General features: G+C 46.8%; 1 protein-coding gene across 4 annotated transcripts in view; it reads right to left on the reverse strand.

The window, feature by feature from the left end:
- Window positions 1–7,058: 7,058 nt before the first annotated feature.
- Window positions 7,059–23,839, reverse strand: part of ADAP2 (ArfGAP with dual PH domains 2) — a 28,093-nt gene continuing 11,312 nt past the window's right edge. For 2 of the 4 annotated variants that reach the window (XM_055401382.2, XM_055401398.2), the window contains 6 exons: window positions 19,480–19,626; window positions 14,966–15,049; window positions 11,565–11,627; window positions 10,237–10,314; window positions 9,036–9,264; window positions 7,059–7,782 (listed from right to left, as the gene is read on the reverse strand). In XM_055401382.2, the coding sequence (XP_055257357.1) occupies window positions 7,748–7,782; window positions 9,036–9,264; window positions 10,237–10,314; window positions 11,565–11,627; window positions 14,966–15,049; window positions 19,480–19,626 (636 nt within the window). In that variant the 3' untranslated portion in view covers window positions 7,059–7,747. The remainder of the gene's footprint in view (window positions 7,783–9,035; window positions 9,265–10,236; window positions 10,315–11,564; window positions 11,628–14,965; window positions 15,050–19,479; window positions 19,627–23,839) is intronic. The other 2 variants (XM_088828687.1, XM_055401389.2) reach the window with 2 other exon arrangements.

The following is a 23,839-nucleotide window of genomic DNA, read 5'->3' on the forward strand; positions in this document are numbered from 1 at the left end:
ATCCTATATCTCTAAGGACTTGTATCCAGAATCCAGAAAAAAAAATATCAAAATAATAAGAAAATGAACCATTTAATATCACATTTGCATTGACAAAACTATTTCATCTTCTGAGGATAATTGCTTTAACTTTAAAGAAAAGCATATTAGTTTGAAAACTGTCTTTTCAAGTTGAATAAATTTGCGAACTCTAGTGTAAACTAGTATTATTTTAAAGGGAGACTAACCAGTCCATTCTGAAGGAGATCAATCCTGGGTGTTCATTGGAAGGACTGATGCCAAAGCTGAAACTCCAATACTTTGGCCACCTCATGCAATGAGTTGACTCACTGGAAAAGACTCTGATGCTGGGAAAAGTTGGGGGCGGGAGGAGAAGGGGATGACAGAGAATGAGATGGCTGGATGGCATCACCAACTCTGTGGACATGAGTTTGAGTGAACTCCGGGAGTTGGTGATGGACAGGGAGGCCTGGCGTGCTGTGATTCATGGGGTCGTGGAGAGTCGGATACGACTGAGCGACTGAACTGAACTGAACTGAACATAAATTTAAGAGCAAGTTGAGTATGAGTAAATTGTCCTGCAAATTCCTCTTTCAGCTTTTTTGGACAATTTACCTTACTACCGGTTATAATTAAAGTGTTCTGTATATTGATTCATGTTAGAAAAGTGTATAAAATTGTTATTACTACCAACATTGTTATTACTACCAAATTGTTATTGCTACCTACTGAATAGCACATGAAACTCGGCTTGATGTTATGGGGTAACATGGATGTAAGGGGAGTTTGGGGGAGAAGGAAACATGTATATGTGTAGCTGAGGCCCTTTGCTGTTCACCTGAAACTATCACAATATTGTTAATTGGCTATGCCCCAATACAAAACAGAAAGTGTTTTTAAAATTGTTATTACTGATTTGTATTATTAAATGTTTTCATCTCAACATAAATTCTTGTAACTGCTTAGCTAAGTCACATATTAACCTTTTCTTAGAGCTTCAAAATGCTCATTCATATGCAGTGTGACATCAGTGAGAAAACATAATCACACTGCCTTAGGCCTTTGATTATTGCCTATTTTGCAAGCACTCGTTTAGCTTCAAAAAAATCTTGAGTTGAAATGAACAGTTCATTAAATAATTGTAAAACTTGTTCAAAACTCAACTAAAAAAATATGAGCTCACTGAATTGTCTTCCATATCTTTCAACAGTTCTATAAATTGGCAGTGCTTCATAGCATTTTCATGTACATGCTGAGCAATTTTAACAACTGTATCCATGACAGTTTTCATAGTCTGTTTCAGAAAACTGAACATAAATATTTTTACTTTGTGTCATACAATGGAACAAAGTCATGAGAATCATCAGACCCTTATTTAAAATTTCAGTATTTGAATTTTTGACCTAACATAGCTAAAGGAACCATCTGTCACAATAAAGATTGGGTTTTCCATATCTACCTGAAATTCTTTTCTTACAGATGTAAAAGATTCAAAAATATCTACAACATGAGTTTGACTTTTTAGGCAGTGGATTGACATTTCCTCATAAATGTAAAAGTCCTTTGAAACAAAACTTACCCATACTATTCATTGTTAGTCTAGTATCACGTAACTCACTCAAAACTAAAACAAACAAAAAAAAAAGTCTGCAGTTTTTTCAAATTTTGAATCAGTTGATCTCTGACATTATTAGAAAAAAACTCTCATATACTACAGGTAATCATTTGGCAGCTTAATTGAAGATACTTCACTTTTTATAAAATTTAGTTCTTACTTTTTTCCATATCATTAAATTTTTTCCCACAACTAAAATAATAGATATCTTATGCAACGCAATGGCCAAATTAAAATATGTCTTACCAAAGCTACTGAGATATGTCTGAAGTAACGATATTTTACACTGCTCCAGTTTCTTATTTTAAATTTAAATTAAACTTAGGGACTCCCCTGGTAGTCCAGTGGTTAAGATTCCATGCTTCCACACCCAAGGGATGTGGGCTTGATTCTTGGTTGGGGAACTAAGATCCTTCATACCAGGTGGCACAGCAAAAAATAAATTTTCTTTAATGATAAAATTAGATAAAATGAAGTAAAATTAAAAATTCATTTCCTCAGTTACGTTAATCACATTTTAATGCTCAATGAAAACATGTGGCTATTGTCACCATATTGGGCAGTACAGCTGTAGGTCATTGATTCTTTTTTTCCAATTTAAGTGTAATTTACAATACTGTGTTAATTTCTGCTGTACAGCAAAGTGACTCAGTCATATATACATTCTTTTTTATATTCTTCTCCATTATGGCTTGTCCCAGGATAATGAATATAGCTCCCTGTGCTATACTTACTGTAGGATCTGTTGTCCGTGTGTGTGCTCATTCGCTCAGTCATTTCTGGCTCTCTGTGACCCCATGGACTGTAGCCTGCCAGGATCCTCTGTCCATGGAACGTTCCAAGCAAGCAAACTGGAGTGGGTTGCCGTGCCCTCCCTCGAGGGAATCTTCCTGACCCAGGGATTGAACCTGCATCTCTTTCGTCTCCTGCATTGGCAGGCGGATTCTTTACCACTGCACCACCTGGGAAGGCCAAATATGAGTTGTCTGTGTAGGTCACTGATTCTTATGTATTTCCCTTTAGTTAATGCTTTCAGTTCAGTTCAGTCGCTCAGTCGTGTCCAACTCTTTGTGACCCCATGAATCACAGCACGCCAGGCTGTCCATCACTAACTCCCGGAGTTCACTCAAACTCATGTCCATCGAGTCGGTGATGCCATCCAGCCATCTCATTCTCTGTCGTCCCCTTCTCCTCCTGCCCCCAATCCCTCCCAGCATCAGAGTCTTTTCCAGTGAGTCAACTCGTCGCATGAGGTGGCCAAAGTATTGGAGTTTCAGCTTTAGCATCAGTCCTTCCAATGAACACCCAGGATTGATCTCCTTTAGAAGGGACTGGTTGGATCTCCTTGCAGTCCAAGGGACTCTCAAGAGTCTCCTCCAGCACCACAGTTCAAAAGCATCTATTATTTGGCGATCAGCTTTCTTCACAGTCCAACTCTCACATCCATACATGACCACGGGAAAAACCATAGCCTTGACTAGACGGACCTTTGTTGGCAAAGTAATGTCTCTGCTTTTTAATATACTATCAAGGTTGGTCATAACTTTCCTTCCAAGGAGTAAGCGTCTTTTAATTTCATGGCTGCGGCTGCATCATTTCAATTTTGAAACTTTTATTATCATTCAGTTATAAATCTTTCTAATTTCCCATGTGACTTCTTTTTTTTGATCCATGATTATATTGATGTGTCTATTTTTCCTTTAAATTTTGCCCATTTTTGCTGCATGTACTTTGCGGCTGTATTTTTAGGCACACGACACATCTATGATCCATTATGTCTTTTAATGAATTATACCTTTTATAGTTATGAAACATTACTCTTTATTTCTGGGGTTACTCCTTATCTTGAAAAAAGTACTTTATCTGATCTCAGTATAGCCTCTCCAGCCATTTTATTGTTACTGTCTTCATGGTGTATATTTTTCCATACTTGTTACTTCAACTTACCTATGTCTTAGAATGTCATTTTATGGGGGAGGAGTCAGACCTTGTGGCATGCAGGATCTTCTCCTGCCCAGGGATTGAACCTGTGCCCCCCTGTAGTAGAGGGGCAGAGTCCTAAGCACTGGGTCACCAGGGATGTCCCCTAAAATGTCTTTTTAACAGCATGCAATTGGGTCATGCTTCCTTATCTTCTCTGACAATTGTGTACTTTAATGTAAATGTTTAATCCACTAATACTGAATGCATTAATTATTGATATGACCAGGTCTCCCTTTTGCTTTTTATTTTCAATTCGTCCCATCTATTTTTTATTCATTTTGTCCTTCCTGTCCTGTCTTCTTCTGGGTTAATCAAATGCTTTTAAAAATTCTGTTTTAATTTCCTTGTTAGCTTTTTAGCTATACCTCTTTGCACTACACGTTAGTGATTCATTAAGAATTACAGTATACATCCCTGACTTATCACAATCTACTTAGACTTCATTTTATATCACTTCATGTAAAATATAAGAAGCTTGAAGTGTATAGTTCCATTTACTTCCCCTCCAGGCCTCCATGAGGTAGTTGTCATATACATTACCTCTATAGATGCTATAAACCATAACACATGTAATTCTTGCTTTACATAGGCAGCCTTTTATTTACTTATATCTTTACCATTTCTATTATGCTTTACAGATCAGATCAGAGTTTCTGTTTGGTATCATTTCCTTCTACCTCAAAGAACTTTCTTTAGGATTTCTTATACTGCAATTCTGTCAGAAATCTATACTTATCTTTATGGGAAATAGTTTTTATTTGCCTTTTAAAAATAAAAATCTATCTTTATGCATTTTTATTGTGATAAAATATAATCAACAGGAAGTTTACCATTTTAATCATTTTTAGGTGTTCAATTCAGTCATATTTCGCATTCTTTTCTAAAGATTTTTTGGTTTGTTATCTATATAGAATTCCTATCTGGAATTCTCCAGGCAAGAATACTGGAGTGGGTAGCCATTCCTTTCTCCAGGGAATCTTCTCGACCCAGGGACTGAATCCAGGACTCCTACATTGCAGGCAGATTCTTTGCCATCTGAGCCACTAGGGAAGCCCCAATATCTATCTACATATCCTTTATACTTGAAAGATGTTTTCTCTAGCGTTCTAATTTGATTTTTTTCCTTAGAAATTAATTTCTTTTCTAATCTTATTTTTAAAATTCATTTATTTTTAATTGAAGGATAATTGCTTTACAGTATTGTGTTGGGTTTCTGCCAAACATCAACATGAATCACCATAGGTACACATATGTCCCCTCCCTGATTTTTTTTTTTCTTTTAGAGCTTTAAAGATTTATTTTCACTGTCTTCTGGCCTCCTTTGTTGCTGATAAGAAACAGTATTTCCTTGTATGTAATGTATCATTTTTCACTGGCTGCTTTCAAAATCTTTATCTTTGGTTTTCAGCAGATTGGCAGTAATGTACCTGAGTGTGACTTTCTTTGTATTTATTCTAAAGTTTGCCAAGCTTCTTCTCTTCAATAAAGTATTCTCTTTCTTTAAAAAAAATTATTTATTTTAATTGGAGGCTAATTACTTTACAATATTGTGGTGGTTTTTGCCATACATCGACATGAATCAGTCATGGGTGTACCTGTGTCCCACCATCTTGAATAAAGTGTTCTTTTTTAAATATTTATTTAGTTGGCTGCATCAGGTCTTAGTTGCGGCAAGTGGGCTTAGTTGCCCAATGGCATGTGGAGTCTTCCCAGACCAGAGATCGAACCATGTCCTCTGCACCGGCAGGCGATTCTTAACCACTGGACCACCAAGGAAGTCTCCATCTCTCATATCTATTCTCGGCCCTCTGAGGGGCTCCTAAGAATCCCAGATTGCTCCTTCAAGTAGTTTTGTTATTGCCTGTTTCCTTCTCTTTCTTCCTCTCTGGACCACAAGTTCCTTTATTGATTCTCTCATTCTCAGAACTTAGCAGAGTACAGCCAACAGAGTGTAACAGAGTGGTTAGAAAAAAAAAAAAAAGGCAAGTAACATGACCCTTAATATACATACAGCCCAGAAGGTGCTGAAACAGACATTTTCAAGGTGCTTTAGGAGCCAGAAGAGGAAGCAAGCATGTCTTCATCTGGGTAGTCAGGAAGCTTCAGGAAATACAGCTTGATGATGTTGCTTGTCCTCTGATCGGTGGATCAAAGGAAAATCCCATGAAAAAGCAGAGACTCTCTTAAAGACCCTCCCAACCCTCTGGGTCTCCACTGAAATGAAAACAATGTCTTTCTTCGTGTCACTTGAAGGGATAAAGAATCAAAGAGCCGAGACCTGGGTGATCTATTTCTCTAACCTTGCAGCCACCCATGATTTATTTCCGTTCCTCTTGCCCTTCTGGGAGCCTTTGAACACTTTCCTCCCTTACCCTAGAGCCGAGACCTGGGTGATCTATTTCTCTAACCTTGCAGCCATCCATGATTTATTTCCGTTCCTCTTGCCCTTCTGGGAGCCTTTGAACACTTTCCTCCCTTACCCTAGAGTGTTTTCCTGGCCCTCTTCTCTTTGACTAACCTCTGAACAGTTTAAGGTTTCAACTTAGACGTCACTTTCAGGAGAAGGAGGCTCCCTCCTCCCGCTCAGGGTGAACCCTGTTGCCACACACCTCGCAGTAGCCCGCACTTCCCCTTTCTGAACACTTGCCTCATTGTCCTGCCCTCTGTTAGGGCTGCTGTCCGGTGGGCTGAAATCTGTGACAGCGGGGACCACGTCATCTGGTTCCTGCCCGTGCAGAGTCTGGCACCTAGGAGGTGCTCAGAAATAGCTGTTGCTTCCATTGAATTTCAGCAGTTGCTACAACTTCCTCATTTGAAAGAGAAAAACCGAGGCACAGAAGTGGGGAAGTGAGCTTTCCAACAGTCTCATTAGCAGCCAGTATTCTTGCCTGGAAAATCCCATGGATGGAGGAGCCTGGCGGGATGGAGTCCATGGGGTCGCAAAGAGTCGGACACGACTGAGCGACTAAGCACACACACATGCCTTAGTGGCAGGGCCAGACAGGGTATTCAGGCTGGAGAGCTTTCTCCCTGGGGTCCAGCTGAGTGGTCGTCTTGTCCTCCTCCTTTCCTGCCAGAGTGTGGATGGGAACATTGTGCTTTGGGGGGAGGGGGGTTGTTTGTTCTTTGGTATTAGCTACACTTTTATATCTTCTAAGATGTGCACAAAGGTAGAACTCTACCAGGAACATTTTCGATTCATGGGAAAAACCCACTACTTTTGAAGAGTGAAAAGTGGATGCTTTTAAAATAATTTCCCCCTAACTTTCGAATTCGAAAACTTTCAAGCCTATAGGAAATTGGCATGAATTGGACAATAAGCATCCAGCTATACTTCATCTAGATGAAGTTGCTAACATATTGCACAGTGGTCCGCTTTCTCTGTCTCCCCCTGAGTGTGTGTACACAGACTTTCTTTTCCATAAACACACACACACAATATCTATGTAAATACTCTGTGTACAGATACATTCATATTTTACTGAACCATTTAAGTCAGTTGTAGACATATTATATTTTATCCCTGACCACTTCAGAATCCCTAAGCACAAGAGCATCCTCCTACACAAATACAGCACAATATCACAATCTTACAATACTACTAGCTAATATATATCCATATTGGAACTTCCCCAGTTATCTCAATTACATCTCAAAAACAATTTCTTTCAAAATCCAAGATCTAATCAAGAATCATGAATTGCATTTTGTGGCTATGTCTCTTTAGTCTTGTCTAATCTAGAACAGTTTCCAGACTACTTGGTCTTTCATGATACTGGCAGTCTTGAAGTGTCTAGCCAGTTGTTTTGCAGAATTCTTCTCACGTGGACTTGTCTGGTTGTTTCCTCATGGTTGGATTCAGACTCAACTTTTTGTTGTTTTCTGTTTTTTCAGCAAGCTTGGCTGATGCCACGGGTGCCTTCCCATTGCAGTGCCTTCAGTCCCGGTGTCCTGAGCCCCGAGGACATTTACCAGCTCCCCAGACCCCTAGGGCAGCAGGGAGGCCCAGGGAGCCGGCAGGGAAAGGCCAAAGCTTTGGTCTGGGCAGAGTGACTGCTGCCAACTGGGGGCGGGGGCCACTCCTGCGGGGCTCCCAAGGCCGAAGTGGTAACTTCTCCTCTCCACCAGGTGTGCTGGGTGGCCAGTGGGTCACCTGTGGCCGCAGTCACTCTCTGTTGACACAGCTACAAAGGGAAAAAAAGAGGGCTGGGGGTATGGCTGTGCCAGCGTAGTCCCACCGGAGGGAAGGAACAGCAAGAGGAGAGGGGAACAATGACAGAGGGAAACAGAATAAAAAAACAGGCCCAAAAGTGGTAGATGAAGGGACACACACAGCAGAGAAGGAGAGAAAAGCGGAAACAGAGCAGCAGAGACTCAGAAGCACAGGCCCCCGGGGGGGAAAAGAGCACCAGATGATGTTCGTCGTTAACAACTTCCCAGCCCATTTCAGAGGCCCTTCCGCTTTGGGATTTTTTGGAGAGTGAAGCGAGTCTGTGTTTATCCCTGGTCAGACTCAAAGGCCACCAGGGTTTCTCCCCAGGGGCCGCACAGGGTCACCTACTCAGTCTGTACTTTTCCAAACACGGAACTTCTCCTCGGTGTCCCAGGAACCAGAAGGCCCTGGGCCAGAAGTTTCCTGCTCAGAATGTCTCCCCTCCTTCCACGAGGCTGTCTGCAGATGGGGAAGCCTGCTCGAGACACATCTGGGGCAAAGGGGAGGAGCAGGAGAGGAGCAGACAGACCAGGGCCCAGAGAAGAGCAGCACCCTAAAAATAGCCTTCCCTCTATGAGTGGGGAGGAACCCAGAATCCCAGGAGCTGCCGGTGGGTGTGACCTTCCTAACAGGCCGAGGATTTCTCACGGGAAAAGAGACTCAGGGGCAGGGAGCAGAGGGACAGAGAGACTGCTCGGCTCCTGGGAGGAAGCAGGGTAGAAAACAGGACCTAAGCAACAGTTCGGGCTTCCCTGGTGGCTCAGTGGTAAAGAATCCGCTTGCCAGTGCAGGAGATATGGGTTCAGTCCCTGAGTTGGGAAGATTCCCTGGAGGAGGAGATGGCAACCCACTCCAGTACTCTTGCCTGGGAAATCCCATGGACAGGGGAGCCTGTCAGGGCTACAGTTCAAGGGATCGCAGAAGAGTCAGGCACAACTTAGAGACTGAACAACACCAAAAGTGACAGCTCTGCCAAGACAAAGCTCATCCGGATGCCACTAGGGAAAGCCTCCCGGTAGAGGAACTTAATGTGGACAGAGTGGATTTTCGGGCAATAATGTGCACTGTCTGAACTTCTCTTTGGCCGGAAGAGAAGAAAAGGGAAAGACGGCGGTCAGGAGCCATGACCCGGGTTTCAGGACTCACAGCTGAACCCAAGTGAAGAAGCCCCTTTCTGCCCACTCTCCTTGGCCAAAGGAACACACACAGGGCCCTGTATCTTACCAAGGAGGTTGAGGGGCGTCAAGGGGCTGGAGAGGACCTCCCGAAAACTCTCCAGCCATTCACGCTGCTCCTTCTCGCTGGGGCAGGTGAAGACGAACCTCCGGTGGGGGGTGACGATGGTGAGGCCAGCTTTCCAGCGGTTCCCCCGGATGCCCTTGGGCAGGTCTTCAAACACCTGGTACCCCTGTTCATTGCTCCCGAGAAACACCTGGCCCAGCTCGAAGGCATCCTGAAAAGAGAGGACAGAGGTCATCAGAGGCCACACCTGGGGCAGAGGGCCACCTGCAGGCCTGAGAGCCCCCAGGTCCATCTTAGTAAGAGGTGTGTGTTTCTCTGTGTTTGAGTGTTGTGTTGCGTGTTTGTGTATTGTGTTGTGTTGTGGTGTGCTGGGTGGGAGGCCTGAGAGCCCCCAGGTCCATCTTAGTAAGAGGGCTGTGTGTGTGTTGGGTGGGGGGCTCTGCTGGGGATTTCAGCTAGGTGGACCCCCGAGTTTAAAAGGCTCAAACTATAAAGGAAATCACACACAGCCTCTGTTTAAATGAGCTTCTCTGGTGGCTCAGATCCCTGGGTCAGGAAGATCCCCTGGAGGAGGGCACTGCAAACTACTCCTGGGGAATCCCACGAACAGAGGAGCCTGGCGGGCTACAGTCCATGGGGTCACAAAGAGTCAGACACGACTGAGCAACTGAACTGAACTGAACTCTGCACTAAGAATTCAAGTGCTTTATGTATAGTAACTCGTAGAATAATCCTCAGGGCAACCTCTGAAGACGGCAGTGTTATTAAGTCATCTCCTGATTGAGGAAACTGAGGCAAGGAGAACTGAGTGCTCTGCCAAAATGCCACGGGTGCACCCCTAAAAGTGGCAGGGCTGGTCCCAGAGCCCAGACAGTCGAGTTCTAGAGCTCTTACTCCCAACTGCGACTCTCCGCAGCCTCCATGTTGGAAGGGAGCCCTGGAGACTAGAGGATGGGGAACCCCTCTCTTGGCTACACTGGCAGCTTTTGGAGACACAAGAAGGACTTCCTGAAGTGAGGGAGAGCAGAGTTTCATGCACAAGGATGACTTAGAGACAGCCGATGATGGAGGGGCGTCTCTCCCCGGGTCTCTCCAGCCCTGTCGCAGCCCCACAGCCCCCGACCAGCTCTGACCCCATCGCCGTCTGCGAGTGCTCAGCAGAGGGGCCGTCAGTGCCTCTTACCAGCGGGTTCTTGTAATAAAGCAGCCTGCGCTCCTGGGGATCCAGAGCAAACCACCTTTTCTTGAAAGGTTCTCTCTGCTGCAGAAGAGGGAACTTCATATCAGGCTTGGCCAGGCCAGGGTTGGGGGATGCACAGAGGTCAGAGGGCCAGCCTGGGCCAGGACGAGGGAGCTGGCCAGTTCCTGGCTTGGCAGTCGGACACCCCAGCGCTCGCCCCACCCCCAGGCCTCGAGCTCTGACGGCTCCAAACACCCCCATCCACCCCAGCTTTCCCTTGCGGCCTCCAGCTGCTGCCTATGTGCGTTGGAAGAAGCATTTTCCTCTTTCTCAGGCTGTGGACGAGACATCTCAGAAAAAGGAAGCTGGGAAATCAGAAGTGGCTACTGCTCAGCCAAATACTAACCTAGGTCAGGGGAAGGAAAGTCCCCCTAAGAGCCACAGGGGCGGTGCCACCAGCTGGTGAAGGGTGGAAACCTGCAACCCTTTACCCAGCCATCTGAGGCTTCCTTTACTGTGACTGCCTAACACTTTCACTGCCACTTAACAAACATCGCGTCAGCGTATTACACCTTAAAAAAAAGCATCGGAAAGTCGTTGCTTTGGGATTCTTTTTTTTTTTTAGGAAGTTCCTCTGCTTTTCTCTGGGAGAAGGAAATGACACCCCACTCCAGTATTCTTGCCTGGGAAATCCCATGGACAGAGGAGCCTGGCAGGCTACAGTCCACGGTGTCGCAGAGTCAGACAAGACTGAGCACGCACACATCTGCTTGCTTCTTCCTTCTTCCTTCTCCTCCTCCCTTCCCTGCTTTCCTGCACCACCCCCACCATCTCCATCTTCTGGCTTGGAGCCACACCCCACCAGCATCCAGGCTGGGTCTGAGATGTCCTGGGCTGGCAGGGCCTCACTGGTGTCCAAGCATAGGTACCGAGGTGAGTCCTGCCTCACTTGAACGGCCCTGGTAGGGCCCCAGCTCGGAGCACACAAGTGTTCAAGAGCTGCCCCCCAAAGGAGCTGTGCTTTTCAGCTGTGCTTTCCCAAGAACAGGGTCAGTTAGGTGGTGTAAAGATGAGAGCCACTGATGTAATGCTGATCAGGAAGGAAGATGCCCAGTTGCAGGGAGAAGCGCCTGCAGTGAGGCCGGACCACCCTCCAGCCACCCTGTCTCCACTTGGTCCTTCACCCCTGGAACTCACAAAAGTCCATTTACTTACGCTTCCTCCCTCCCCCCCCCGCCCCTGGTTCCCCATTTTCCCACCTCCCCACTTTGGCTCCACTGCCCACTGGGACTGAGGCCATGAAAGTCCCCACCCAGGAACATGGGATGTACCTTCGGACCAGTCTTTTCCATGAAGCCTTGTTTGAGATAGTTCCTGGTGATGAGGGGCACGAGCTGGGGGAAGAGAGACACACACTGACCCCCTGCCTCCCACCCAGGAGGCTGAGCTTCCCCAGCGAACTTGGCTCCCGACAAAGGGGGAAGTTTGCAATGGGGAAGGATGTGTGCACATGGTTATATTTGGTATGGATGCAACGCTCACATTTCGACAGAGCTGGACAACAGCACCCCAGATGTCTGCAGAGCTAACCAGCACAGCTGAGTCTTGGTATAAATACTTAGTTTAAGGGTTCCTTCAGCAATTCCAGGAGGAGGACACAGGTCAGGCTCTGAGCAGACCCTCCTGGTATGGGGGGGGGTTTGTATTCTGAGTATCTACTGTGTGTCATCAGGTGGATGGCATCACCGACTCGATGGACATGAGTTTGAGCAAGCTCCAGGAGTAGGTGATGGACAGGGAAGCCTGGTGTGCTGCAGTCCATGGGGTCACAAAGAATTGGACATGACTGAGCGACTGAACTGACCGACTGTGTGTCAGGCTCTGCGTGTAATTCTCAACCACCCTGTGAGGTGGGTGTTATCATTTTCATGCTCTGTATAAAGAAATAAGACCTCAGAAAAGTCACTGAGGATTTTCCCGAAGACATGAAGCTGGGAGGATGAAGAACTTTCACCACCTTGAGCCAACAGTCACCAGCCAGACCCTAGTGGTACCTCTCCTGCTACTCGGTGATGCTCAAGTATAAACATGCCAGAACCTTCTGATCAGGCCCTTGGCCAAGACCTGGGCATTGGTGGGGATTCCGAGCCAGGGCCATGGGAGGTGATGGCAGGATGGATTAAGTAGAGAAAGCTCTGGATGAGGAGTCAGGAGACTTGAGTTCTGGCTCCAGGTCTGACCTCAACCAGCTGTGTTACCTTGCTAAGACCTTATGCCTCTCTGGGCTTGTTTCCTTCTGTGTAATAAGGATACGGCATTATGTGATCTGCAAGACCGTCCTACGCTCAGAGAAGCTTCCAGGGATTGACATTGGCCTCCTATGCTCTAGGGTGTCAAACTGGCAAGTCTAGAGCTTCAAATGAGAAAGGAGCCTGGGTCGAGAGCAGGGGCAAAGGGGATGTGAGGTTTGGGAGTAGGAATGGGAAGTCTGAAGGGAGAAAGTTGTGAGCGAGAAACCAAAAAGATAAAGGACACCACTCCCCTTTCCCTAAGATGCATTCTGTAGGCTTTAATTCCTTCATTTGGAGCAAAGACAAGAGTCCTAATCGCTCAGTCATCTGAACTGAAGCCAGAGCAGGGAGAATCTAGGCCTTGAGAAGGAGAAAGAGGCTGGGAATGGGTTACTATGCACTGCACCTTAGATGCCTTGGCTCACTGGACACATGTAGCCCTGGAGGCAGGGACTGTCCCAGTGGTGACAGATGAGTAAACTGGGGCTTGGAGAGGTGAGGCCACTTGCCCTCCGTAACACTTCCCTGCCTTCGGGTCCACGCGTTTCTTTTTACAGGACCACAATCCCACTGGGGTCCCCCAGGTATCTGGCATTGGATCCCTGAGCTCGAGCCAGACTTGGGTGGTTGCTCAGAACCTCACACCCTATGTAGACATGCGGGGAGGGAAGACGGGGGAGAGGCAGGCAGGGAGGAAACTAGGGGTGGATAAGGGGTAACATTAGCGGAGGAGGGAGGAAGAGGACCTTGAGGGTGTTGACCAAAGCCCAGTTTCCCCTGCGGGGGTCAGCCGAGTTGGAGAGCTGCCCAGACAATGAGGCGGGGCATCTGCAATTTGTCCTCCAGTGTCTCCAGGCAGCAGTCAGCACCCCCACGCCACACCCATGCAAGTGGGCATTCACCCCTATGGGTGCTGACTCTGCAGACCAGGAAGGCCCTGAGCCAGGCCCGGCTGGAGGAACTCGTAGAGACCTGCCATCTCACTGCATCCCTAGGTCTGGAGTGGACCCCCATCCCGGACACTTGGCTCCCTGCAAATTGGGAAATTAAGCAGCACTTAGGCTTTCAAGACGGAGAAGGCAATGGCAAGCCACTCCAGTACTGTTGCCTAGAAAATCCCATGGATGGAGAAGCCTGGTAGGCTGTAGTCCATGGGGTCGCTAAGGGTCGGACACGACTGAGCGACTTCACTTTCACACATTGGAGAAGGAAATGGCAACCCACTCCAGTGTTCTTGCCTGGAGAATACCAAGGACGGGGGAGCCTGGTGGGCTTACGTCTATGGGGTCACACAGAGTCGGACACGACTGAAGTGACTTAGCAGCAGCAGCAGCAGGCTTTCAAGAAGGGTCTAACAGTTGGGAATCAGAAACTCCCAGGAATGGGACTTCCCTGGCGGTCCAGTGGTTAAGACTCTGCACTTCTACTGCAGAGGGCCAGGTCCCATCCCTGATCAGGGAAATAATACCCCATGTGCTGTGTGGTATGACCAAAAAAAAAAAAAAAGTCACAAGATTAACATGGTCTTTCCACCCCCTATCTCTTACAAAATCCTTCCAGAGCAGGCCTAACCCAGGGACTAGAGTACAGCACCTCAGAATTAGAAGAGACCCTGAAGATGACCCAGACCAAGCACCATCTTACAGATGTGGGAACAGATGCTCAGAGAGGCGATTCCACCTGCAGTGGTCACACAGCAAGTCAGCAGCAGAGCATCCACAAGGCCCAGGCCTCCCGGCTCACACCCTCTGGCCCACTCTATACAGCTTCCCCAGCCAAGCCTGAGGGATGTACATGGATGCCCCAGACCTCTGAAGACAACTGAAATGAAGTTCTCAGGCTCACCGTCACCTCGGCCATGAAAGGCAGACTCTTCCTGTTAGAATGATAATGGGAAAGATCCCACTGCCCTTCTTAAAGCAGACTAGGAAAGGGCAAAGGGGTGGATGTTCAAGTGGGAAGAACACCTTCGGTTATGCCCTTGACCTTCCTGGGACTCAGTTTCTCATCACTGGAATGGGAATAATCACCTCACCTAACTGCTGGCAGCAAAGGACGATTAGATAAAAGGGACGACAAGATAAAGCAGGTTCAAAAACACGTTGTAAGCAGTATGTGAGGGACCATTTGTGCATTTCAGTGGGAGAAGTCAGAAAGAGATGCCCAAATCCTAAGCCTTTTGTAACACTATGAGTGACAGATCCCAAAGGGGAAAGTCTGATCTGCTTTTTGGAGACTGCTTTGCCAACAGTGAGGCCATATCCCCCAGCCTCCCCAGGAGAAAGCTTTTGGTTTCCCGCTGAGGTCCCCAACCCCAAGGCTCAAGGTCTTTCCTGCAGTCAAACTGAGTCTGGCCTCTGCGTGTCTTTGAGATCAGCCAACCAGGAGCACAGGAGGTGGCAGACAGAAGCCGTGGAAGTTGGGGTCCGCATTTAGCTCACCTCAGACTCTGGGAGCTCAGGAAAGGCCATTTTTAGGTATTGGAGACGGGCTGCACGGAGGGCGTTGAACCAGTCCACTATCTCCTGCAGGGAGACATGCAAAGAACAGACAGTCAGTCAATGAGACCGAGTGCGGGCTGGGGGCCGGGGTGGGGGGTTGGGCAGCTGAAGCTGGTAGCAGGCAGTCAGCTGGATCTTCAGGTTTGGGCACATGCACACTCCCCAGTGCTACTCAGGCTGATCCCAGGATGGTGCCAGAGCCCAGGGCATCACCCGAGCAAGTAGGAAACAGATCCCCAGGGCCATGGGAAAGGACCAAGGACAACTGCACAGGAGTTATGCAGCGGCCCAGCACAGTGCTTGGCACTTGCTACTGTGTGTGTGCATCACCCGAGGATCTCGTTCAAATGCAGATTTGAATTCAGTGGGTTTGGGGTGGGGCCTGAGATTCTGCACTCCTAACAAGTTCACAGATGATGAGTTGCTGGTCATTGGGAGACACGTTGAGGAGCAAAGGTCCTCAGGTGTCAAAGATCAGCTTTCAGGTGGGGGCAGGTGCTCCTGGGGATGCTCCATCAATGCAAATGCTTCTCACCTGGAGTGCATCTTAGGCTGAAGCTGGCGTGGACCTCCTGTGTCCCTCTGGGAGAGCACCTCCCTCAGCAGTGTCCACCATCATCTCTCACCTGCTGAACCCCTTATTCCAGCTGGTTCTGCCTCTGCTCTGCTGCTCTGCATTCAGTCCTCACGGCAGCCAGAGTGAGTTTCAAATTGCAAATCTAATTGAGTCTAGCTTAGAGTGCTCTCCACTACCCTCAGGGAAAGAGTCTTAAATTCTTTAGTATGACTTACTTTGCCCTCTGGACTTCCCTGACAGATCAGACAGTAAAGAATCTGCCTGGGTCAGGAAGATCCCCTGGAGAAGAAAATGGCAACCCACTGCAGTCTTCTTGCCTGGAGAATCCCACGGACAGAGGAGCCTAGTGGGCTACAGTCCGTGGGGTCACAAAGAGTTGGACAGGACAGAGTGACTAACACTGTCACTTTCACTTTGCTCTCTGAGCTCTTTTCATACAAAATCATTTGCAATCGCTGCCCCCATGTTCTTCCCTTCTCTTGGAACACCTTGCCTCGCCCACCTCTCTGCCCTCACCCTTGATACACCTTTTATCTAGAACATTCTATTCATCCTGAGAGTGAGTTTAGATGGAATAGATTTTTGTTCCACCCAAACCTTGATTCTATGAAAATGCCCCACCCATTCTCAGCCACGCACCACCCATCCACAGTTGCAGTCACACTTGCTGCTATGATCCTACCCCTTCTTGACCACAGAAACTGGATGAGGGCTGGACCAGTACAGAGGCTGAACAGGGCTTATCAGATTCTATCTCACAGGAGGATGGAATTGAGGAGAGGAAAGACCTGTTCAAATAGCTGTTGTGCTGCACTTGGATGTAATACAGTGATTGAGAAATTCTTTTGAATTTGGTTTCAAAGGTATGAAACATCAGTTCCTTTGCTCTGTTTTAGGTCAAGCTTTGCTGGTTCAGTATTCCTAAGCTCTCTTGACCAGGGCATTAAGAACCTTATAGGGAAGGGGCACTAAGGAAAGGGGATCATCCCCACAGAAGACCCACCTAGGCCTTCACTTTGGAAAGACTCTTCCGGTCACAAATCCAACCTGCATACAGGTTTGTTTGTCCTTAAGTTTTGCCTGTTTCAGTTCTCTATACCCGTGTTCCTGTTTGCCACAGACTTAAGACTGTCCACTTTGCTTTTAATTTGCCCACCTGGCTCCTGCAGGCATGAGTTTGTAGCCCCCCCATTTACGCCCATCTAAGGGAGAAGCTGGGGCATCACCAGGGAGAGGAGACTGGCCAGAACCATGTTGTCAGACGCCCCACAGCTGGGCCAGTAGGAAGGAATCAGGTACCATAAGTGTCTGAGACTGTGGGCATCTCAGCAAAAGTCCTTTAGCAGTGATGGGCGTGGAGAGGTAGCCACTGGTGTCCAGTCAGTCTGGACATGGGGCTATAGCAGTGAGACCACCATGGACTGAGAGCCAGGGATCTCCTCCATGTCTCCTGGACTGCACCCAGTCCCAAGATTCTGGTAAAGCCAATGGAGGGAGCTGAGAAAAATGAGTGGCACTAGACTTCTTGGCAGTTTGGGGAATGAGATCCTTGCATTTAGAGAAACAAAGAAGCGAGACGTCACTTGCACTCCTGGTTTTATAGAACAATGTGTTCCTGTTAAGAGTGGATTCTCTCTCTCTCTCCAAACACACACAGAATCACACACACCACAGTTCCTAATTCTAACCTCTCAGGTGGCCCAACCATGCTTCTGTCCTTTGAAATAAATACCCCTGTTTCTTTTCCACTCATGACCCTTTTAAGCTGGTTTGAGTGTTCTCCTTCTCAACATACTCACACAATTCTTAAGTAGAACCTCCTTCTTTGGAAAGCCTTTTAGATTGCCCCTTCCCACCCCAACCCCACGTCCTCCCCCAGCCTAGGCCACTAATATGTCTCCTGTGTGTCTCTAGCTCGGCCTCCGCGGGCATCATCACACAGTAGCTTCAGTGCCTATTTCCCCATCTGTCTCTTTCCCAAGACTATGAGATCCCAGAAGCCCACTCAGAGCTCTGTCTCATTCACTACACACCCCAGTGCTGTGCACGTTGCAGGGAGGGGAGCTGTAAGAATTTACTGAAAGAGTGAAGTGCTGAACACAGAAATGATCAGAAACAGCCCTTAAGAGCTTGTCTTCTGCTGCTGCCACAATCATGAACAAATAACAACAGTGACAACTAATGTTTATAATGCACTTCACAGAAATGAGATGCATTCACATTCGTGGTTCACAGTCTCTCAATCCTCAAGACCCCTCCGGGAAGTGGGTATTATCAACCATAAACAAGCAGACTTAGGAGGGGAAGGGACCTGCCTTAGTATCACACAAGGGAGTGGCAGAAGCAGGGTCCCAACTTCTGACTCCAAACCCCAGCTCTTCAGACCACGCCGGGAAGTCAGCCCAGACTGTGGAGACAGCATGAAGCCTGCTGGGAGGACGATCCACTGTCAGTATTCCAGCGCTGGGGCCTCTTGGGAAGATCCAGTCCCTGTTTCTAGTTTCTGACTCCTGCTCTCAAGAGTCTTCCCTCCAGCAGAGGCACATGGGGTGGTAAGACATGTACAAGGTTCAGGAACCATCGCCCACATGACTCTGAGCAAATCACTTAACATACCCGTGCCTCAGTGCATGCGTGCTAAGTCGCTTCAGTTGTGTGTGACCCTTTGAGACCCTATGGACCATAACCCACCAGGTTGCTCTGTCCCTGGGATTCTCCAGGCAAGAATACTGCAGTGGGTTGCCATGGCTTCCTCCAGGGGATCTTCCTGACCCAAGGATTGAACCTTCATCTCCTGCAACTCCTGCACTGCAGGTGGATTCTTTACTGCTGAGCCACCAGGGAAGTCCCATGCCTCAATAACATGAGGATAAAACATTGCCAGGGTTGTTTTGAAGATTAAGAACTGATATACAGGACTTCCCTGGCAGTCCAGTGATTAAGACTCCACGCTTCCAATGGTTCCATCTTTGGTCAGGGAATGCCGCACAGCACAGCCAAATTAATTAATTATTTTTTAAAAAAGAAAAGCAATGATGTATAGTGATCTCCAAGAAAAGTGCCCAGCACAGAATTAATAGCAACTCACAAAACGTCAGCCCCCACCTTCACACCTCCTCACCTCCACTTAGCATCTCTGACCCTTGCCCAGTCACATGACCCTGCCATTTAGAGCCGGCTTTTGTCTTTGCAGCTGTGACTATTGGCCTGCTCTTCTCTGATGAATCTGACTTCCTGGACGTTTGATAGTGCTTCTCAAACTTCAGTGTGCCTGCGTATCACCTGGGGATCCTGCGAAAATGCAGTTTCTAACTCAGCAGGTCCAGAGTGGGCCCGAGACGCTAGTTCTAACAAGCTCCCAGGTGATGCTCCTGCAGTTGGTGCTGGACCACACACTGAGAAGGGAGGCCGTGGGATGCACTGCTGTTTGAGCTTCGAGTCATCCCTCCTCTCATATTTGGAATCTCTGGCTGCACCTGATTTGCCACCTCTGGGCATAGTCCCGTCTGCTAACCAGATGCCCCTTGGTGGCTGTGCACCATCCAGACACACCCCTGGTCCCCGCCAGGTTCCTCTTCCAGATCTCACTCTGCCTTAACTTCTCTGTCCAGACCAGAAGTGACAACAGGGACTTCCCTGATGGGTCAGTGGTTAGGACTCAGTGCTTTCATTGCTGTGGGCCCGGGTTTGATCCCCGGTTGGGGAACTAAGATCCCACAAGCCATGCAGTGTGGCCAAAAACAGAAAGTGACAACAGATGAAAGCGAAGAGCAGCAGCGAGTCTCAAGAGACTGCTGCACCAGGGAGTAAGTGAGCTGGGTCTGCAAGGTTCGGGGCTACTGAGCTGCAGGCTGGAGTGGCAACACCATGCTCTCACCTTCCCATTCTCGTGGTAAACAAACAGGTTCCGAACGTGGCCGTCTCTCCGGTAGGTGATCTGCAGCCCGTGGGGGTTCCCAATCTTCTCTGTCTGGAAGGTGGCATTCAAGTCCTTGATGCTGATGACAGCTTTGGGGTCTTTACCCTAAAAGGGAAGAATCGGATACTCAGGATGCCTACAGTCAATGGAGTGACTTCTCATCACCTTCACCAGCGAACCTTAAGGCAAACATGACCAATTCAGAACTCCATATGGGTTTTTAATGTTCTTGCTCTAATATCAAGATCCACAGATATTCTACCACTCTCTGTATCCAGCCATCCCACCAATCCTGCTTAATCAGTTGGCTTCTCTGAGCTGGAAGGGGGCTTGGAAAGACTGTAACTTAGAACTTTTTCTAAAATAAATCATTAGGATTTCCCTTAGCGGTCCAGTGGTTAGGACTCCATGCTTCCACTGTAGGGGGCATGGGTTCAGTTCCTGGTCAGAGAACTAAGATCCTTCATGCTATGAAACCAAAAAAAAAAAAAATTTTATAATGAATATCCATGGAAGCCAATCAAATGAAACAGATAAATAAAAGCAGGGGTGGGGGCCTCAGAGCATGCCTTCCCACACTATACTCTGTTCTCAGGGTCTGAACACAGTTTGAGCACTCCCTGACGCTAAGAAGGCGAAGGGAAAACAGATGCTTCCTTTCATAACTAATGAGAGGAAGAAAAATGATACCAACCATCTAGTTCCACAGTAGCGGTAGCTGTAGTCACGTGTAGATATTAAAATTAAAATGAATGAAAGTTAGGACTTCAGGGACTTCCCTGGTGGTCCAGTGGCTAAGACTCGGTTCTTCCAATTAAAGGGGCCTGGGTTCGACCCCTGGTCAGGGATCTAGATCCCTTGGCTGCATGAAGTTCCTGCATGTCGCAATGAAGACCAGAGATCCCGAGTGCTGCAACTAAGACCCATCACAGCCAAATAAATAAGTAAATATTTTTTTAAAAGAGACTTTAGTTCCTTGGCACACGTATCCCATTTCAGTACTCAGTGGCCATCTGTGGCTAGTGGTTAGGGTGCTGGACAGATGCAGACATAGAATATTTTCATCACTGATAAAAGTTCTAACGGACAGTCTTCTCTAGAGGGAAATTTGATCTGATTTATTAAAACATTGACTGTTTCAATCTGACCCACAATTTCACATCTCAGAATCTATCTGAGAAAGTACCTGCATTACTATGCAAATACCTATGTCAAAAGGTGTTTTACTACCATGTTGCTTATATTAGTTAGAAAAAAAATTATTTAAATGTCCATCAGTGATAATGGGTTAAATAAATAAATCAATCATGGCACATCCACACAACAAAGTATCACAGAATTGTTTAAGGAAAATTCAAATCAATATTACTGATATGAAAAAATATCCATGATATCCCCGTGTAAGAAATACCTAGTACTGGGACAGGACATATAGTCAGTCAGTCAGTCAGTCAGTTCAGTCGCTCAGTTGTGTCCAACTCTCCGCGATCCCATGAACCACAGCACACCAGGCCTCCCTGTCCATCACCAACTCCCGGAGTTTACCTGAACTCATGTCCATCGAGTCGGTGATGCCATCCAGCCATCTCATCCTCTGTCGTCCCCTTCTCCTCCTGCCCCCAATCCCTCCCAGCATCAGTCTTTTCCAGTGAGTCAACTCGTCTCATGAGGTGGCCAAAGTATTGGAGTTTCAGCTTTAGCATCAGTCCTTCCAATGAACACCCAGGACTGATCTCCTTTAGAATGGACTAGTTGGATCTCCTTGCAGTCCAAGGGACATATAGTAGGAACCTGTTAATGCGAAAATTGTAGACACACATATATGCAGACGCTACCTGCATATAGTGTACAATGATGCACATAAACTATATGTGTATATGTTTATTTGCACATACACAGGGAGTATGGACAGATTCAGGCCAACACTCTTCATAATAGCTTTCTTGAAAGATTACTAGAAGACTTTCCTTTTAAAATATTTACTATAAAAAATACTAAAAATACAAAAAGAGTATATTTTGACAATACTGTTCCTTAAAAGGAAATTTATTTTAAAAATATGAGATTACTAATAAAGTCGAAATCCCTCAATTACGACTTACCCTGTCCCTTCCCCTCCTCCCTTCCCCACAGTCAGTCACCATCATGAGTTTGATGTTCACCTTTCCAGCTCACTTTTTGTACTTTTATACACAGATACGCATGCCTGTGAACACACATGTGTTATGTGGCTTTAAGTTACATAAATGGTTATCGTATAATACAGCTCATTCTCATCTTACTTTTGCCACTCAGCCTTGTCGTTTTTAGTTCTGTCCATGTTGAAATAAATCCAACTACTCAGCTCTTGTAAATGACTACACCAGAAGTTATCCATTTATTTTCCTGGTGGCAAATATTGAGATCGTTTCTAATTTTTTGCTGCAGTCAGCTTGCCTCCCGGGTATACATCTGTGAGGGTGTCTCTAGGTCACAGTACATACTTAGGAATGGAATTGCTAGCTCACAAGTGTGTACATCTTTGACTTACTGAAAACTGCCAAATTATTTCACTACTAGCTCTCCACAGAGGCTGCACCAATATTTACTTACAACAATAACACAGAAGAGTTTTCCTTTCTCCATATTCTCACCAACACTTGATGCTGCCAGTTTTTTAACATTCTGCCAACACGATGAGTTTGAATGGACTCTCAGTTTGTTGTTAATTTTCACTTATTCAACTTAACTGAGGTATAATTTATAAGCAATAAATGGAACTCATTTTAAGAGTGCAGTTTTTTTGACAAGCATATATGCTCATGTCACCACCACCACAATCAAGATATATACAACATCAGGGACTTCCCTGGTGGTCCAGTGATTAAGAATCCCCCTTGCAATGCAGGGGACAAAGGCTCAGTCCCTGGTCAAGGAACTAAGATCCTACATGTCACAGAGCAACTAAGTCCATAAGCCACAACTACTGAGCTGAAGCACTCTACAGCCCATACTCCACAGCAAGAGAAGCCACCAGAGTAAGAAGCCCGGGTACCACTGGAGAGTAACTCCTGCTCGCCACAACCAGAGAGAGCTTGAGTGCAGCAGTGAAGACCCAGCACAGCCAAAAATAAGGAATAAATAAATAAATATTAAAAAAAGAAAAAGAGGCACCATCTCTATCCCCTCCCCAAGGACTGATGTTGAAGCTGAAACTCCAATATTTTGGCCAACTGATGCGAAGAACTGACTCATTGGAAAAGGCCCTGATGCTGGGAAAGATTGAAGACGGGAGGAGAAGGGGATGACAGAAGATGAGATGGTTGGATGGCACCACCGACTCAACAGACATGAGTTTTGGTAAACTTTGGGAGTTGGTGATGGACAGGGAGACCTGGCGTGCTGCAGTCCATGGGGTTGCAAAGAGTCGGACACAACTGAGCGACTGAACTGAACTGAATTGGTTTTGGTTGCATGACTTGAATTGACCAATAGCAGGCAGTTCCTGGCCTAAGCTTTGAGAGGCCTGGCAGCATGCTCGTTTGCTTGGGGGAAGTCAGCCGCCATGCTGTAACAAAGTTTGAGCTGGACTCCTGAATGAGGAACATTCACAGAGAGAAAAGCCACAAGAAAGCAAAGATTGAGACATGTGAGTGAAGGCTTTCTGGGTCTCCTAGCCCAGCCCAGGAAAATGTAGCAGAGGGAATGACCCAGCTGAAGTCACAGGGAGTACCCTGCAACTGCCACCACCTGCTCAAATTCCTGACCCCAGAAGATTATGAGACACAATCAATTGCTATTTCAAGCCACTAAGTTTTAGGGTGGTGTGTCATTCAGTAACAAATACCTAAAATACTCAGTCCTTAGACATCTTTTCTCATTCGCCCCCCACCCCCCACCTCGGTGATTCCAACCAGTCCTGTTGCTCAACCAGTTTGCATGCTGCTGACTCCAGCTCAAAACTTTCCCCAAACCTCTAGACTCAGAACTTCTGAGAACGTCTTCCTCAGTCTCTACGTGGATGACTAATAAGCATCTCAAATGAAAAAAGACTCATGATCATCCCCTTAGGGAGCTAAATCGTTGCCATCTCAGCAAATGACAAACTAACCTCATAGTTGCATAAGGCAAAAAATCCAGGATGCATTCTTATTTTTGCTGTGCTGGGTCTTCGTTGCTGCCCTTGGGCTTTCTCTAGCTGCCGCGAGAGGAGGCTACTCTCTCTCTAGTTGTATGGGCTTCTCATTGTGGTGTCTTCTCTTGTTGTGGCTCACGGACTCCAGAGCACTTGGCTCAGTAGCTGTGGCACACAGGCTTAGTTCTTTACAGCACGTGGAAT

Source organism: Moschus berezovskii, chromosome 20, assembly GCF_049115385.1.
Source record: "Moschus berezovskii isolate FMDL1 chromosome 20, NW_MosBer_1.0, whole genome shotgun sequence".
Taxonomy (NCBI): Eukaryota; Metazoa; Chordata; class Mammalia; order Artiodactyla; family Moschidae; genus Moschus; species Moschus berezovskii.